The sequence below is a fragment of the Patiria miniata genome, unplaced genomic scaffold (assembly GCF_015706575.1).
Source record: "Patiria miniata isolate m_02_andy unplaced genomic scaffold, ASM1570657v1 HiC_scaffold_13, whole genome shotgun sequence".
Classification (NCBI taxonomy): Eukaryota; Metazoa; Echinodermata; class Asteroidea; order Valvatida; family Asterinidae; genus Patiria; species Patiria miniata.
In genome coordinates this window covers 8,833,262-8,852,669 of record NW_024037051.1, presented here as the reverse complement: position 1 = coordinate 8,852,669, position 19,408 = coordinate 8,833,262, and the positions used below count along the sequence as shown (strand labels likewise).

Below are 19,408 nucleotides of genomic sequence, written 5' to 3'. Positions count from 1 at the left end.
TTGCTTCCTATTAACATGCACATTATTCCCAAGTCACTTCATGAAAGCTGATCAGGCTGAATATGCCTCCAACAAGTGTCCAGTGTGGTCAGTAGGCCTAGTGGTATGCAAGGTGCTTTCGGTCAGTGGTGTGGATCGATCTGGCCGTATTGTCCGTACCAATGACACGCTCAGTCAATCATGGTCAGCGTACAAGAGAACCAGTGAGTCTGATGACAAATCTGAGGGGCGATTAGTGACCACTGGTCCTCTTAAGGATGAATTCTACAACGGATTAAAGAGGATTAGCTGGGGAATTAGGAGTGCATTATAAAGAGGAATGTCCTTGCGCGTTTGGGGAAAAAGAGTGAAATTGGAGGCTTTGATTTGGACTATAAAATTTCAACTCGTTATAATACATGGTTTGTTTCAGGCTATGGGACTAATATCAAACTTTGTCAGAATACTTTTACGAAAACGAATGATGAACATCTTTATTTTTCAATTACAAAAATCAAGTCAGAAAATGGTCCATTTGCAGTTATACCACAAATACTATAGGGGGAGGGGAGGGGTCGAATGTTTTCGTTTTCAAAACGTCATGCTGTATAGAATAACCTATTGTCATGCTGGCTTGAGTCTTCAATACTCTACTAATTATGATGGAAACAAGTCAATGACGTCATGTATGGTTGTCTTCAATACACAGTGACGTCACTGTCAAATCGCCGGGTTAATGTCCTGCGGAAGTGGGATGATCTTTCAACAAGAAAAGCTTTTGAAGCATCATGTTCGCAGAGGTTTACTTGGACAGTAGGTAGAAATGTTTTCGAGTATTTATGTTAAAGACAAGTCGAGCACAGAGCTATGTAAGCCTATGGCCAACACATTCCATCTCTCAGTCTTGGCTTTCATGGCTGGTTACCCAAAGGCATTATACGATACTTATATAGCAAGGCAAGGTTACCAGGGAAACGAACCAAACGAAATTGAGGAGGACCAGAACAGACAAGGTTGATAAATATACCAACAAATATTAGATAAAAAAGTACCATGCGTCAAACAATTTAGTTCGTAAAAAATGCAAAATAATTTTTAAAGCTTCAGTACATAAAAAGCATGAACATAATCAAAATCTTTTTGTGTCACTTGAGGTGTTATTTTGTCCAGAGTTCACACCAACCAAGCTCTGTTTTCAGCAAATATAGCCCACATACCGAGGGTTGTGTTACCCCACAGCTCGACCGGACACAGAAGGGGGAGGCTAGGGTTACTTACCCGGCTTTGTCCGGTACTGATTGACGGAAGGTGGTATGTATGGGGTCGTGCAAAAAAATGCTATACCATGACAACATGTCTTGGGATTGACAAAAAGGCTACTTTAGGCTTTGAATTCCAGTTATAAGTAGGCCTGGGTGGGGTGTCAAAGGCGAAATAAACGCCCAAGGTCAAAAGTGTGAAAGTATGGGTTTGGTTTGTTGTTGGAGCATGGTTGGAGTGTGCCACTTGTCACCAACTTCTTGGTGACAAATCTCAGGTCAGACATTCCAAAACATGACCTGTTTTTTTACAACAACTGTACATTTTTTCTGCAATGTGAAATCCTTCAAGGTCCATACCACATAACTTCACATAACAAATGGGTTGAAAAAAAATTCAGGTTTTGGAATTTCGACCTCAACTGGCGTTCAACAACATTCATGCCATGGTTTCTTTGTCAACTGTGTAAATATTATTCGTTGTGTATTGAATAGGTAGCATACCACTTATGCACAATGTGTGTATAAAGCTGAATTTGAAGATTAGGCCCCCCCCCCGACTGTATGAGTTCATAGTCATACAATAAACAAATTTCATTGTTCACCTGGTTATATTGGAGTGTGCTGTGATCTACCTCCAAATCTGATACACTATACACCATCTTTAGCCTATATTTTGAAATATTTGTTTCCTTTGAATTCAGATTCCCGATTCGTGCTTTTGTCGTGTTCCAGCGAGCTTAGACTCACGACAGGGGGTCATATATAGCTTAAGGGTGTCAGCCTCACACGCTGCTTTGAATGTCAAAAATTGGCCGTTTGTGGCCTTCCGTGCACTAATTAAAGGGTAATACTTCAGAATTTCTGGACATGCATGACGCATGGGTTCTTATTCCTCCATCGTGATCAAGAATAAGATCGTTCTCCTCTCTAGAATAAGACCGTTTTCGTTAATAAAGTTTTAAAAGACATACATATCATTTGCACACCGTATTATAAAAAAAACTTACTTGGATATGGTATACTGTTACTAAACACCCCGAGTCTTGCTAAGACGTTTTTTTTTTCACTGTCTTCTCGAAATGTGTAATATCCACTGAGCAGGAATTTCAACAGGTTAAGCTTTGAACGTTCGTCTTTTGATTTTGAATGGAGTTATTATTGGAAAAAGAAGAAAGAGCATGAAAAACAAATGATCCTATATGCCTTTATAAGTCAAGAAATCCTTTCACGATACACTGTCCTTGGAAGAAAATCCACTTCATTCGGATCAAAACCCGGATTTATCGACTCCCAATTAGGCAGCTGACGTGAATGGCGTTCTTGTTTAGGAATGTCAAAATGCTCATGTATCATCGACTTAGATCGACATGGCGTTGTTGCCAGTCAAAAACTCGAATGAACATCAACAAAAGGGAACAATCTTCAGGATTTTAGTCAAGCCTATTGAAAGAACTTAGGGATGTTAGTCAGACTAAAATGGTAACCTAATGTGCTGCCCACGTGGGTAACACCAGCTGTTAGCCACAGGGATCATGAACTCGATTCAAATGTGTTGGAAAGCAGACACGCCTAGAAAAAAAAACACGACTTGTATAGCTCAACTTCCCTTACGTTTGTTTGTTTGTTTGACATTATTTTATTGTAATAAAGATAATATAATTTACATCCATTATAAAAAAAAGTATCAATAATAATGATTATTTATTTCAACTGTCGTTTCCCATAATTCCTCAGTAAGCTCCCGTTATTCCAAGCAATTACATATGTCACTTTACCTTTATAATTTTGTTATGTTTTGGAGGTAAATCTGCGAACATTCTATATTTGTAGCTACTTTAGCCTTATTTCAATTTTAAAGAAATCATCTACAATTCTCCGTGCATTTCCAATGCAAAGCCCGATCCTGCGTTGCAAATGAGGGGGTGTCAAAACTCAAAACAAAATGGAGGTACACACAAAAGAGGGAAATCTAACTATTCCTTAACTGGACGATTTCGGATAATCTTAGGTCAACTTAGGATGGAACCAAAGTGCTTCCAAAACTAGAACTAAGCCTCTACCCTCAAATCAACATAGCACATCTGTTCTTAATTAATCAATGGAGGAAGGAAACAACTAAGCACAATAATATTGCCTAATGCTCTTCTTATTTGACTTGATGTAACCACACATGTCAGAATTGAGGTTAATCAAACATTGGTTACTTTTGTTACCGTACAAGTTTTGTCTTTGGCCCTCGACATAAAATCAGGAGTGATATCCTCTTGCAAAGTAGTGATATTCTGAAGTATAGTGGACCGAAATAATGCTCCCGACTTTTTGGCGTCGGCAATAGTTAGTTCATGATGTTGCCGTAATGCAAACAACAAAACATTACAGACCCACGATACCGCGATACCTAGCTCACAAACAAAATCAGAAAAAAATGCATGTGGTTAGACTTTTCATTCAGTACACTGCGTATCAAAATGTCCATGACTAGTGGGGCAGAATGTAAATTAATGATGAAAAAGGATGGAATTTTTGCTGTTAGGTATTTGACCTCTACACCTTTCGACCGTAAGTCACCTCAAACTTGTAATCGACTGTACTGTTACGGACGGAGCACTTACAAGTCTTGGAACAATAGGCCTTATTCACAAGGACGCCATTTTCGATCGTGTTCCCTGAATCTATTTTATAAATTGTAAACTGTTGAATGGGACGGTGCCAGACTATTTTTTGATTGGAGTGCAACCAAACCTCACTTCATTATTTTCTAACGTGGCTTAAAAACATTAGGTTATTGGTTAAAAACAAATGGTTAATTGTTCACCAGAGCGGACTGGTGTTAATTTGTAATGAACCTCTTTTCCATTGCTTTCATCTCTACTCGCAAGTTCCAAAAATGGAGTCTTGCTTTCAGTTAATATGGCCGACTCATATTTTGCTATGTCCTGAATAACGATTTGAGAAACTTTAAGTATGCAACCGGACAGCAAAATCCTTTGTCACTGTCAAGGTAAAACACTAAACCAATCAACACCGAATTGCAATCACAGAAATGGGAAAGAAGTTCAAGACCTTTGGTTACGTTCAAAAGATGTTGAAATATTGACCGAACTTCTGAGCCAATCAGACGCATGCCCGACGGTATCAACCTGTTGCAGAACTCAACTAAAAGGCTTTTGCTGTGTAATGCATTTGCTTACTTACTTCGCGACACACTAAGGTCAGACCATAGTGAGGCGACGGCAGGTCTATTGAATGGTACACAAAACACGGCTGAAGAGATGTTTTATGATCTGATGACTGCCTTGACTTTTGTGAATTGTCGGGAAATATGCGGGGAAACGCCTAAATTGAGAAGGAAATGGCACACTGCAACAAATTACGAGTAGGAGAACATTATTCATACCGAGTCTAGCTCAAGGACTTGTGAAAAATAATACTCCACTAAAAAACTCTAGATTATATGTCCATGTACAAATGTACATTCAGGGTTGTTCAGCAGTTAGCAGTCCAAATTGCTCAATGCGGTTTGAGGTCTGCATGGTAGAGAGGAAAACAAAGGTATGTGTGGCGATGCGCGGATGGCCAAGCGACTAATTGGGGGAAAGTGTATCTGAGAACTGCAGGGATCAACTCGAGTTTTCGGTCAATATGCATGACCGTCATCGAGATAGAAAAACAGAATTCTTCTGATGACGATCACTGCATACTGACTAAAACGTCGAGTGACCAAGTCTTGTTCTCAGAAACAACCCGTCTGTTACAATTGGTCTAACTTTACACGGTAACTTCCCATCCGCAAACTACTCCTGACTTTTTCTTATAAACCGTACCATTTCAATCTGACCCCACTTGATCACTATGAACGGAATCATTTTAAATTTAACAATCATTTATATGCCTAAATAAAAAAATTCTAATTGTAAAGGGAAAATCCCCTTTCACTTAACATACAAAAAGCCCTTCTCTCAGTTAACACACAAAGAAGACTTTTCAGCATGATAATTTAAAAAGTAGTGTGCGTGTAGCCATTTCGACGAATTTTCAGAATACGGGGTTTGTTTGGCATATGAAAACTAGTTAAACTCCAGTAGCAGCCTGCGGGCTCCACTAAAATATCCTTTGTTAAAAACTCATTCAACTGGCAAACATCGTAACCGTCAAAAAGAAATCACGACAAAACCTTCAATAAGTATAGGGAGAGAGCCCCAGGTCAACTAAACAATAAATGTTGCAACGGTAAGTCCTTTACGAACGTGCAGGTATTTCCTCATCTGACGAGGGTGAAGTGAACATCTTTAGGAAACTCATACTGCACGTTTTCTGAAAGATTTACACCTCCCCATTATAATCAAGTTACAATTATACTAACTTACTGACATCTTCAATGTAATTCTTTACATGTTTGCAGAAATATCACATGGAAAGCTCTAATGCCCTGAATGTTGACAGCATCTGACAACAAAGTTCTGGTTTGACATGTTTTGCATCATTCAATCAAAAAATTGCATCCCTGATGTAGTAGTTGTTGCTATGAAAGCTTATGCAAACTTTTATTCTCGTTAGTAATTTAAGTGCTGCATAATATAATATTCTCCCACGTGTTTCTGCCTAATAAGTTGCCTCACACGGCTGCCCACCACTTTTAACACAGAGGAGAGTAAGTGTTGTACCCAAGCCTGGTACCTCTGCCATGGGAATTAGATTCACATTACTCGCAGTCAAAAACGAGTCTGGGAACGTGACAATAGGAAAGATTTGAGTTGAATTTAATATAGCCCCTGAACCATCACGGGTGACCAAAAATGGTGAAGGTTCATCCCTGGACTATGAGATTTACGGAGTGTCCACAATGACAAACACTCTACACCCCTAACGATCCCAGACAACCCTTTCAACGATCGACCTGCTCGTCAATTTAATAATATTTGAACATTTCGATAAGTGTGTTTGCTGAACCTATATATTTCGGTGGGGGTGTGCTGATAGCGCAAGACATTGGGTTATACAGTATATGATTTCCATAACAGACTATAACCGATCAAATTCCACCCAAATATTATTTTTTATAAAGCAAACAGTTAGTCCGAATAAACGTTTTACAGTTTGCACTTTTAAAAAAAATTTAATAGCCGCGGGACACCGTTCTGTTATGCAAAGATGTTTTTTTTCCCCAGTCAGTCATAATACTGAAAACCAGAAATGTAGGTTGTGAAAAAATCACACGTCATTCAGGCTTCAGCTCAATCTCTCTCAATCGGGCATATTGTCTTTAAAAAAGAACAGTTTTCAGGGGCGGATCCAGGAATTTTTGCGGGGGGGGGGGGGGTTCAGGCTCCTAAAAAGGTCCGATTGTTGCGGACAGGCGGACATAATTTATAGGTGATTATTATCACTACAAGTGTTACAATTTATTTCTTGGGTATCAGAGCAGGGGGGGGGGGGGGGGTTCCGCCTCGTTTTAGGCAAGTCCAGAAACTTAACTTATAGTGCGACTGTAAATGAAAGATAACAGCTCGACGCATATAAAAGCACAACACAAACAGCGGAAGCGTTCTTGCAAGGGAAACTATTTCAACTCACTTGGATCTATATTTCTGTAAGTAGGCCTATGACTAAACAATCTGGTCTAGCATTACATCCAGTGAAATCAGTTGGAAAAATGGCGAGTCGATTTATGAAAACAAACACACCTAGCCTTACTTTTTCCTAGGTCACGTTAGGAAATACGTGTGCAGTTGGGGTCGCAAAGCAGACCTTCAAGGACGAATGGATTGTCCTTGAAATAACTCCGACAGTTTTATTCCGGACACTAGACATCGTTTTCGATGCCAATATAGGAAACCTATCAAATACATTACCTAATTAAAACAGGGTTTAAAAAGCTGAACATGTTTCTTGATAGTCATGGAGGCGTGGAAGTTTAAACCGCATTACATTCGAAGATTTTAATGGATAAATAACTCGGCATATGTTCTAAATTAAAAAAAAAAAATCCATTTTATCATCATGACCACGGAGAGCTAAGATCCTCCATCATGCTTAATAGGCCATCATCCTGGGGGTTTGGCCAGTATCAAATCAGGGAATAAATGATTATAGTGCGCATGCGCAAGGTATACCGCCCAGGTTTGGCCAGTATCAAATCAGGGAATAAATTATTATAGTGCGCATGCGCAAGGTATACCGCCCCTAGAGTGGTAACAAGCATTTTGATGGACATTTTGAAAAAAAAGGGTGATAACACCCAAAAAGCTGCCACCGCTGCAATGCTATCACATATTTTCCATCGCTGGAGGTGTATACCTTGCCAAAAATCGCTATGACGATTTTCCCCCTCATTTTATACCGGTGGCCACAATTTTGGACCGAGGCTGATGGCTTATAAAAATTCAGACTGAGACCTCGAGTGCAGAAAACATGCAAAACAAAATCAGGCCAACTTTACTCACGCTTTAGCCGACAAAATTCTCCAAATTCTCAAAATTTCAGTAATTTGTTTGAGGTCTCAATTCAATTTTTAAGGGAGAAATTTCTGCAGCATTTTGTACCTGAGACAGTGAGAGTGAAACCAAGTGATTTGAATTTGAAGCCTATAAATATAATAAGAAAAAAGTAGAAGATTGACCCTTCAGTAATCTGGTGGCATGACCTGATGACTATTATGTGCGGGTATAGAGACTAGGTACCAGATGTTCCTTTTGACTCGGTTGATTGATGCAGTACAAAACTTAAAAGGGGTGTTGGACTGGTTGTTTCATGTGCCAGTCTATTTTCTTGTGTTGCATGTTTTTACTCGCTTAAGTTTTGGGACTCTCATACACAGAGAGTCCCAATTTTCGGTCTAGCTAAAATCATAAGGCTCAAATTATATCATAATGCTTAAATTTACCTTCGGTCGAATCCGTGTCATACTCGTATTCCAAATCACTAGCGCTATCCATAGTGTCTATAGTCTCCTGTAAGTTACTGACAATCTCTATTTCTCCATCCCTCTATGCTCCATCAAATAGTCATCAGAAGTTAATATAATTCTACAATAAGGAAAGAACGGATGACCCATATCAAATCAACGGTCGGTTTGGTCATGGAGGTAGAATTCTACCTCCATCATGGTTTGCTATACAATTTCTGCAGCGAATGCAGGCAAGACTTTCAATCAGATTTGTGCAAGTCACAATCAGATTTGTGCAAGTCACAAGCACATGTCACTGTGATGTCAGTACTCCAGTAGTTCACATTCCACAACTTGCCGACAATTGTCTATGTTTACGGTGAGTACATAACACAAGGATGGAAATAGAATCCAGAATCCATCACTATACGCTGTCTGTAACCTCGTGTTGTTTCCAATTCCACCGGATGACTTCACGATATTCCAACGCTAACAAGCGAGGCCTTGGCTAAGTACTGTCCGTGGCTTAACGGCGTAAAAGTATCTCATCCGGATGTACTCTGCAACCGGTCCCCGTGTAGTAAAACGCTACTGGAACTCCACGATAATTTATCAACAAACTTAAAGCTCTGCTAAAACATAATGGCCTGAACACGGAAAGCACGGGTCTACCTGGACCCCTGTCTATTTACTGATGACACAGAGTTAACTCAATTTATTTTGAAAGCTTGAATGATGGAATTCGTCACAAGCGTACTATGCCCACGCTTTACACAACCATCAGGCATGACATTGACACAAAGAACTTCACTTGAATGGGACACACGTCAAAGTTGAACCTCTGTGGTTTTAACTTCGGGTCAAACCGCACTAGACGGGTAAACCTTCAGGTATTTCCATCTGAATGGAAACAGAGCGGGAAGACAAAGTTAAATAAACAACAACAAACCCTGATCCATACTGCTGATGATCAATCACGATTCCACCCCTGAATGGAATGTATTGTTCTTTTGGTTTTTTTTCAGTATAATCTATTTTTAACCACATTGGGTGATTCCATTTTTCTGTAAAGGTAGTTTCTTCCGTTTCTTTAACAATATTTTTAATTGAAGCTAACAAAAAGACACATGAACTTGGTAAAATCAGCGAAATTTTCCATAGCTTCATAATTTTATATTATTATATCATTTCTGAAGTTGACAATAAATTACAGACAGAGAAACATAGGGCCTACTGACTAACAAACGAACAAAATTACGGACATCAACTCCTAGTATAATATCAAAGTATAATAGACAGAATTGTGTTGAAAAGAAATACGCGTACGCAGTGTATTAAACCTGATGAAATGTTTAGGTTATTTCTCAAGCACAACTGTTATTCTGACCAGGATTTTAACTACTTCCCCTGTATTATATAAATAGTTACGCTTCTGTGTGGTCTTTCGATTGCTGACACCGCAAACTAAAAGTGCTTGGGGAATTGCAGGCAGTGAGTCAGCCCTATTACGGAAAGTTCTCGCTGAGAGAGGGCGGTATCACCTTGGTTCCAGGCAGGAAATGCCCCAGTAGGCGTTCCACTCTGACCCTGACACACGGCATATTATTACAAAAGGAAATATCAACTGGAACATTTGTGGTTTTATTCACGAAAAGAGAAAAAAATTGAGGGGATATTTACAAAAGACCGACTTGAATAAACCAACTGGGCATGTAGGCCTATAAAAAAACATAATGAACCGAACAATGTTGTTGTTTTTAATGGTTGAAAATTACGGCAACAGATATACCTACGTCCATAAACAAACATAGGCCTGTCTGGAAAAAAATATATTAGGTATTGACTGTTTTTCTTGTAATGACAATTTAACTTTGTGTCACGGTCTTAGGAATTCATATTTGTCAATACCGCCATGCATACCGCATCAAAACTATTAGCAATGATTTGTAATCGGAATTGCAAGATTATTGGCGGTGTCGTTGAACTTACTTTTTGTTTTATTGTCATGATTAAAATTTTGTGACGACTGAAATTATTCATTAGGCCTAATGGTTGTAAAATGTGAAAGTGTGCATGCCCCCATCGCTTCATATATGCACAGTGCAAATAATAACAATTTCTGCAACATTCCTTACATAATTCTCGATCTCTTGAATACTCTTTTCCATTGCAAGTCGTGTGAAACTTTCTGAATTTCTTTTTTTTTTCCTATCTGCTGTAAAAATGTAAACATAGCTGAGACAGGTAAACATTGACATTCTTGTCATTCACGTGTTTCCATATATAACTCCACTATTCTATGACTGAACAATGTTGATTGATGACTGACATATACCAAGTGCAAAATTCTACGCATTTGACCTTTAAACTTCGAACCCAGTAATTAAACTGGTAAGCTTTAACCTTTGTTAATGACATTTAAGCGTTGTGGTGATATTTAAGTTTTATCTTAATCGCAGGTGGAATATAACTGGGAGAAACAGTTTATTATATATCATTTCATTCCTTGCGGGAAAATGTAGAAAGTAAAAATTTGGGAAAAATATAATAAGTTTTATGATCATGCAAAATAATACTACTAGGCCTATACCTTTTTAACAGAGTCGGCATGTTTTTTTTCTTTAATATATACTAACATATTATAAAAACGGTGGTTCAATAGAAGTAATCGTCGGAATGGAAAGGATTTTTATTTTACGGAGGCCGAGTGTCCGGAGGAAAAAAAACCTGTCTACAAAACATTTGCGAGTGCCCTTTTCACGAACTTTGTATCCCCAATAAAAATGAACTTGTTACGCCACTGGGACATTAAACAAATCTGACGGGCCTGACACCCCCCCCCCCCCGAAAAAATTCCTGGATCCGCCCCTGGAACAGGTATGACGATAATCATACGGACATTGGTCGTCAGTTCCCACAAAACCAAAGGTTCCAAAGACATCTACTCATTGTGATTCAAAACGATGATGCTGATCGAAAACCAAATGATGTTCATATATGTTCATTTTAACAGCAGTGATTTATACGGGAAGGATTCGGTCACTTAAAAAAAAAGTCTTCATCACTATAACAATTGATACTAAATCCTTAATATGTTAATGTAATGTAATCAAACCCAGATACTCACCATTAAAAGTGCGTCCCCGTCGCATCTCGATTAGGCCTGGGTCCTAGCTCTATGATCCAACAATTTGTTTATGGGACACCTCTCTCTGTTGTTTGTTGCACTTTTCGTACAAGCCTGTTCCTCATGCGAATCCAATTACTCCCAAACGGAAACCGCTCAGTGGCTGCAGGAAGCAAGTTGATGTACAAATCACGTTGCGCAGGGTCATCAACAGAACGTTAAAACTCGAGACACTATTTTAATGTTGCTATTTAACTGCTGTAGCCTACAAGTACAAACCAACAAAGTGTCGTGAATCAAAACTCGTTATATTGACTTAAATGCAATGGTCACAATTTACCCATCATTTTGTATTGATGGGGAAAATGCCGCGAGCGTTAATAATTCCCACGGCCGGTGAAGATGCTACTACGTCAACATGATTAGCGGGGATCAACTGGACACAGTAGGCCTACCCCCAGGATGAATATAGGCTTGCGTAAACAATAATGATATTAGGTTTGATTGTTATTTCACGCGGGAATGATGTCCAACGATTGAAAAGTGCATGCACCGGCTATTTATCCCCGAAAACCTTGAATGAGACAATTGTTTTCCCAGTTCCTGTATTCCTTTTGGTTTCTGTCTTGTGTGTCAAAATTATTAATCAAGCGACGAAACCGAGAGATAAAACCGTTTCACGACGATTTGTTTCAGGCGTATATCTGTGTCTTTTTGGACGATGGGAAATATTCAGGAGTATTATTGGGAAGTTTAACGGGGAAATCGAAGGAAAGAATCACCGAGCTTAAAACTGACCGTCAGTATAAAGCACAGGTAGCCTATGGGTTACAATAGCCCCGCCCCTCCTTCGAATAATCCGTCCAATCACCTCCCTTTCTGTTTACTTGCGTGTATTTTCGATAAATGAATAACGCGACATTCAAAAGAGAATGTCTTTAATTAGGTGGCATTTGATAAACGGTTCCCCGAAATGTGTTCATTATCCTGCCACGCAAACACCTCTATGAAGACTAAATCTTCTTATCGTGAGGTTACCGACAGAAAGAATTAAAAATCGGCCTCGATGAAAAATCTAAACGTTGAAAAATCTAAACTATGGACAAAAATAACACGAGAGACCGTATCAGGGAAAAAGAAAGAAAAATAAGTAAGAGACACTCAGATAAAAATCCACACATTTGCCAGACAATTCTTTTTCATGAGCATTGCACGTTTATTGAAGTGCACTACATATAGGGGAGTACGGCTAAGAAAAATGTAAATAGAAATAAATAAATAATTTAAATAAATAGAAAAAAATCTATGTGCAATGCTTCAACAAAACAACAGTGAAACATTAATAGACCCTGATTCGAAAACGTGCCTTGTATAATAAATACATTAAAATTTGAAAAATAAATGTCAATCTACAAAATTACTGCATCATCAAATAAAATGAAATATTATTGAAGTTATGGGCAATAATTTCAATGCATTGATTTGCTTTTAGTTAATTTCACCATTCAAATCCAACCATGAAATAGTGATTCGGGTTCAAAAATTATTATCAGCCAAGAACACATCTATAAGTAAGTATACTCAACACGGTAAAACGCATGTGCAAGTGCCAAAAACGGTACAAACCAGGGTCTGAATTACAGAACATTTTATTTATTTAACATTCAAGAACTGACCAGAGTAAACATTCGTACTTCGATTTTTATGTCCAAGAATCATATTTGATATTCAATTGATGTGAGCCCGATGTGGATTTAAATTTCCCGCGTTACCAACAATTGGTTAATCTGATTAGTTTGACACTGTTTTTTTCCCAACATGTAAGTTCTAGAAGATATAATTTATAAGCATTCATACCGATTTTAATGTTCAAGAATTATGGTTGATATTCGATTGAAGTGGGCCGGACGTATATTTAATTTTCCCGTGTTATCAAAAATTGGTTAATTTGATTAGTTTGACATGTTTTTTTCTCTCCATCAAGTCCTAGAAGAAATAATTGATCAAGGTCTATTGAAATTCTAGAGATTTCTTTAGACGCTAAAATGACATTTTATGACAGAGCAGGTTTTAAAGTTTTAAACTGTATTTCTGATACAAAACAGATAACAAAGAATACAAGAAAATACATGGAAATTTAAAGGAAGAATTACTCTGGTCAGTTTTTGAATATTTCGTATTATCAATTAAGTATGGTTATTACTCAGGAGAACACGAAGCTGAGGGATGCAAGGGAAAAATCTGACCCCCACAATCATTCAAGATATTAACGCCCACAACTTAGATGACAAATGACAATCTGGAGAATCACGTGATTACCACCACGAAACCAGGCGATTCGATCCAGACTATGACGTCATCTACATCCATATTTGGAGGCCAGATCGAGGTTCTTATTATTTAAAACCACAGCAGTACATAGAAACATAAGTTTAACCGAACTAAGTGAAATAATAACACTATCGAATTGATAATGAATACTTCATAAACAGAATGACGAGAAATGTTTCCATTCAATGAATTATCGGGAGATTTATGAAAAGACAAAGTTGTCAACTTGAGTTGTCAGCAACAAACAAAACTTTGAGAGATAATAGATAAGAGAATTTCAAATTAGAAAATAGAACTGACAAGTCGTTTTAATCCAGTTGGAAAGATTTCCCAAAAGTAATAAAATTAAGAGTTAATGTAAACAATTTTGGGGGGAAAGGCTGAGGGATTTAAGGACATGCACCACCACAATGCCTCCTAGTTTTCCTCAAAGCCGTCCCCGGTTCACGCAGCCCCAACATTCTGCGTTTTGTCATCTTCTTTTCTCTCAAGAGTTTTTTTTCCTCCCTCTTTGGTGAATTTCATCTTCTTGACGTCTTCCAAGTTTTACCTCGTGCATCAAGATCCATTCAAAAAGGCACCAATATAAAGTCTTTTGTTTTTTAAAAGTCGGAGACAGCGGAATGTTTCAGTGAAGCTCAGCTTCATTATCAACACTGTCGTCCATTTGAGGATAGAGGGCGCCACCCTCTTCTCCTCTTGAAGTACTATTTAATCTGGCCCTTCCAGTCCCTTTAAAGAACGAGGGCCATTTATTTGGAGGATCTCACACATCTCTGTGGAAATCCTTGGTCATTGTAAAAAAAACACCAGCGTTACTCTCACTGACCTCGGGAAAAGTCGGGTCGTGGGAACGCGGCGTAGTAAAGTCATTCATTTTATAAAAAAAGTTCCGCAGTGAACAAAATTTTACAGACGCAAATTTCACCAGTGATTGTTTAAGTCCAACCACATTTTGTTTTTACATCCAAGTTACTGCAAGGAACATATTTAAACAAGTTTAACATTGATTTACAATATAAACTTTTTCTCTCTCTGTCAGTTTGGTTTTTAAAAAAAGGAATATTTACATCTTGTTTCATGTGTTGGAATAATAAAACATATAGTTTTTCTATTGTACACTGTTAATATATAAAACGTTTGTGCACAGTGCACAAATTTACCCGAGAAGTTTTCAAAAGATATCGTTACTGCTAATAAATAATGTCTGTAAAAGTACTAAATCTATCAGTACTATACAAAAACTTAATTTCAGAACCAACAAATTTTATCAAAGAGAATCAATAGTACACTTTGACAGGACATTCAAATGAACGGAAAGAACAAACTTAATGTCACATTATGTCAACAATTTATATTAAAATCGGTAAGATTGACTTGATTGAATTCTTGGCAAGATAAAGGGCTGATGTGGTTAAAGAAAGAGGCTGGTGACTGTACTTTTGAGGAGATAGCTTGGAATTTTTGAGAGGTTTTAAAATGAAGATGGTTTATGATATAACAAAATATGCATGACCTTACTTTGTTACTATCCCAAACTACTTGCTTTAAGTTGTCGATCCAAACACATTTGAAAAAGTTGAACCAGTAAGTAAACTTGACTTTTACTCAGTGGTACAACTTGGCTGAAACTGTTGTTCTTTTTTTGCTACTGAAATCACCAGCCTCGATAGTTGATGTCTTATTGTTGCCATCTTTACTTGCCAAACATCTGAGCTCTTGCCATGACACTGCTACCCCCTCTGCTTGGACCTATGGGGGCCTTCTTGCCTCCCGGCCCACTGCCAGGCGATGGTTTGTCCTGCTGAAACTTGTTCAGGAAGGGTAGCTTTTTAGAAGCTGGAAAAACAAAAAGACAAACACATTGTGTAAAAAATAAAGATGATAGATTGTAACACTATGTGGTAATAACTACTGGCGCTAAGTAGATTTTGTTCTGATAATAACTGTCCTGCTTAGTTCAAAAGAACTTGTCCTGCTTATTATCTACTTTTGCCATTAGGTTGGAAGGCGATGGGACTTCTCGCAATTATCTTCACTGAGACTGAGTGAGATAAATTTTGGTCTCAACGTTTCGACTAGCCGGCTCTAATCATCGTCAGGAGACGTCTAAACCCCAAACAAAATCCTTATTTAGCAGAAATCCATTAAATTCACTCACAATACAAAAACAAAACAAAAGAAACAAACAAATGAAACAACTCATTCTTCTATAAATATATTGGACTACAAAAAAACAAACAATTTCAGCTCCTCCCAATTTCCCATTTACAATGAAACCTCGATAGATCACTCGCTATATCTGGAAGAAAATAACCAGCATGGTGAAAAAAAATCATGTTAAAATTTCAACAAAAAAACAGAACCCTGACAAATAAAATCACATTCCATACAGGAACTTCTTTATCATACTCACATGCTACACATCATTATCAAAACAAAAAACAACATAATCCAATTTCCTGAAGTATGAAATTTTTTGTCATGTTTCAATTTTGACCGAGTCTCGGACCAGCTTCATCCACTTACTCTTCACGTTGAGTTTAGCGGCGCATGATGCACTGCCCTGGGCGTTTTCCGCCTTGCATTCGTAGTCACCGCTGTCCTCCATCTGTGCTCTCGGGATGATGAGTGAGCAGAGACCGTCTTCTCCTTGAGAGACCTTTTGACGAATGCCGTTCTTCAACGGTTTACCATTCTTGAACCTGGAATCATACAAACAGGTGTTTTGAAAAGTTGGCTTTAGGGATAACTGACATATAAACAATGGCTTTAGGCATGCAATTTTCCTGGGATCAGCTGATTTCCTCGTTTTTCACTTCACACTTATGCCATTAAAAAATGGAAAACGAAAACCACTGTTTAAAATCTTGTAAAACTGTGAATTTCCTCTTCTTTTGTTACTTCCCAGTTGCATGCCTAGGCGTACTCAATTTATCTAATACACAAAATTGAACCTAATGTATTACCCCTTATTTGTTTACAGGAAGATTTTGCCTGAACTCTTCCCAGGTTAAACAAAGTCTTCTAAAATATGAATTTATGCAAATTTTGTGTGCCTAAAGCAAATCTTTTGGGGGGCACCGATTCAGAAATAAACTGGGGGCTATTAAGGAGGTGACAGCCATAAAATAACAATATTGTTCAAACAAATTTTGCTTCCAAACCATTTTGACAGTTGATCACATAAAGGAAAGCTGAAGCAAGAAATGGGTGACTGGCAACACCCCGTCTCCCCCCCCCAAAAAAAAACCCCTTTCCGCTTAGATCACTGCCTAAATTCCCATGAATAGTTTAATAGTGTGCATCTTAAAACATTATATAAACAAAATATTACAAACAATGATTTATGGCCCTTAAAGGCCCTTACCATTTGCTCTCAGGAGGGGGTGTTCCAATGACAGTGCATTCAAATCGTGCTTCACTATTGGCTTGTACTTCACAATCTTGTATTTTGTTGTCAAAAGTGGGCGCTTGTTGACTGACTGGTTCAGCTGCAGGTGCTGGTGTCATGTCAGCAGGTGGGGCTGGTTCTAAATAGTAGGAGAGAACAAAATATTAGTAGCGGAACGGGTTTGAAACTGGGGAGGCATCACCAAAAAGGGGCACTTGCTCACCTTTTTTTCTTTTTGCACATCCGTGCTCAAAGGTCGACACATATTTTTCACTGGACACTTGGCCTCTGTACAATCAAATAGTGTGGGGGGGGGGGTGTGCTGGTACTATCTTCCAACATCGGGGGCGCTCTTCACAACCGATCATTATATCGTCATTACGCATTATGTGCCCATTTTCAGGCTCCATTGTATGGGTTTTGGGGCTTGGTTTTCATATTTCCTCCTTATATCAAAACTATTTTTACCATTAGGGGAAATGGTTACTTACAATTAATAGGCAGAAACCTTGTGGGACATTTTTTTTCAGCTCGAGGGGGCTCTTTTATGCTTGAGGGGGCACATTTTTGGCCGCAAAAAGGGGCACTTGGGTAAATCGGGGGGGGGGGGGGGGGGGGGGCCCGATTCCGCCGCCCCTGAACTGAGCCATCCAGCTTTATGTTGAAAGTCTACAAAACTTGTTGACAAATTTGGTTGACGGGGTGTCATTTGGTTTGTGAAAGTTGAAGATGTTGTAATTACAGACCAAACCAATGCCTCACCTTCCACCATCAACATGGCCGACGTGACCGCCTCCCCTGCTTCATTGTTGGCATGGCAACTGTATTTCCCAGCATCCTCTGTGTACGCCTCGGCTATGATGAGGATACACAGGTCGTCTTCCTCACTCATCTGGAAGTATTTGGACGATTTGATTGGTCGGTCTTCAAAGTACCAGGTGATGTCGGGAAGGGGCTGCCCCGTGACGCGACACTGGAAAGTTGTCCCGCTTTCCTCGGTGACAACCTGTGGTAAAATTAACACTGTTAAAAACTTCCACTTTGGATAAACAACTTTCAGTCACAGAATGATTTAACTCTATGAAAAAGTTTTACTGCCCAGCATCCTCCCCAAATATGGATTATGGAGGTGCTATAATCATTTGCAAAATGTCTTATTCATAAGAAACCAAGTACATGGATATCTAAAAATACAAAACAGCGAATGACATCACTAAAAGGTCGAAACCTCCCCTTATGTTCAAACAATTTCTAAATTTCAGAAACTTATTAAACCTCCACATTGGCAGCCTGTGCGGATTTAATTTTAACATGGCTGTTATCTGAACAATAATAACCACCCTGAACCTTCACCGAAGTTTGTCTGAATAACGTTATAGTCTTGATCTATGGTCAGAATGATAATAAATATTTGATTATAATAAATGAACGATAACCAAACTGAAACATATTCAAGTGGGCAGTAAGTATTGACACAGATTAGATGTGAGGACATCGCATCCGCTGGCGGTAGCCAAATGCTTCCGATCGGAAGTAACTTCATGAAAAAAGAAAGCTTTATAAAGAAATACTTATATAATAGGCTGCCTTCAAATTTCATAATTACTGATAGTTTTCAACTTTTGTTAAACCCAGCTGACAGGGAGAGACTGGTACCTGTAATCTTTTTACTGGTGCTATGGTAACTAAGCTAAGTGACCCGAGTAAGGCAGCGGTTGCCCAATTTTCCGTATTCTGTTTTCAAAAGGGCAGGAAATTATTGAAGTCTCAATAATTAAATTCTTTTTTTTTCTGTGTAACCTATCTGGAATATTCTTTACCTGGTCTTTTAGTTCTTCTATGAAGATGGGTGCTTCTGAATCGGCTGAGAATCGGACTGGTTCATCCACAGCATCTGTGGAGTCTTCAAACTGAGCAATCACCTCACTGATCAGAGAAAAAATATTGAAAAAATTTGAGATCTACGATGAAAATTTAAACCAATTTCTTTGAATATCAAGATGTGCTTAAGGGAGTCCAGTGTTGAAAACAAAGTTAAACTACAATGAACGCCGCTATTACAAACATTTGGCTGTAAGGAACATCCCCCTAGGCTCCCTAAATAGTAAATTCTATTATAATGCACAAAAATTTCAACGAACAACCGCTATAATGAAAATTTGTTATGGACCCCAACATGTTTGTTATAGCGGCATTTAACTGTACTGCTTTAGTCAGTGAAAAATTGTAAGATATGAATAGATGTACATGCTCTGCAAAAAGAGAAAGGTTAATTCACAAGACTCACATACAAAATGTGTTTTTTTCACTCTGAAATAAAAGAAATCAAGACAAGAAAGAGAATAGTACATACAGCGAGACCAGTGTATATTCTTGACTGATCAGGGCGCTATCCAATGAAATTATTGGAGTTTGTGCGATAGTTACTC

At 38.4% G+C, this 19,408-nt stretch overlaps 2 protein-coding genes across 3 annotated transcripts in view; both read right to left on the bottom strand.

Annotated features, from left to right (window-relative positions):
- Positions 1 to 8,886, bottom strand: part of LOC119721200 (myosin light chain kinase, smooth muscle-like) — a 75,994-nt gene extending 67,108 nt beyond the window's left edge. The window contains exon 1 of one of the 2 annotated variants that reach the window (XM_038191127.1): positions 8,125 to 8,886. In XM_038191127.1, the coding sequence (XP_038047055.1) occupies positions 8,125 to 8,176 (52 nt within the window). In that variant the 5' untranslated portion in view covers positions 8,177 to 8,886. The remainder of the gene's footprint in view (positions 1 to 8,124) is intronic. The other variant, XM_038191126.1, reaches the window with a different exon arrangement.
- A 3,560-nt stretch (positions 8,887 to 12,446) lies between these two features.
- Positions 12,447 to 19,408, bottom strand: part of LOC119721199 (twitchin-like) — a 50,992-nt gene continuing 44,030 nt past the window's right edge. Inside the window, exons 49-53 of the mRNA XM_038191125.1 lie at positions 18,800 to 18,905; positions 17,742 to 17,985; positions 16,956 to 17,118; positions 16,115 to 16,290; positions 12,447 to 15,424 (exon numbers count right to left, since the gene is read on the bottom strand). Coding sequence (XP_038047053.1) covers positions 15,282 to 15,424; positions 16,115 to 16,290; positions 16,956 to 17,118; positions 17,742 to 17,985; positions 18,800 to 18,905 — 832 coding nt within the window. The 3' untranslated portion in view covers positions 12,447 to 15,281. The remainder of the gene's footprint in view (positions 15,425 to 16,114; positions 16,291 to 16,955; positions 17,119 to 17,741; positions 17,986 to 18,799; positions 18,906 to 19,408) is intronic.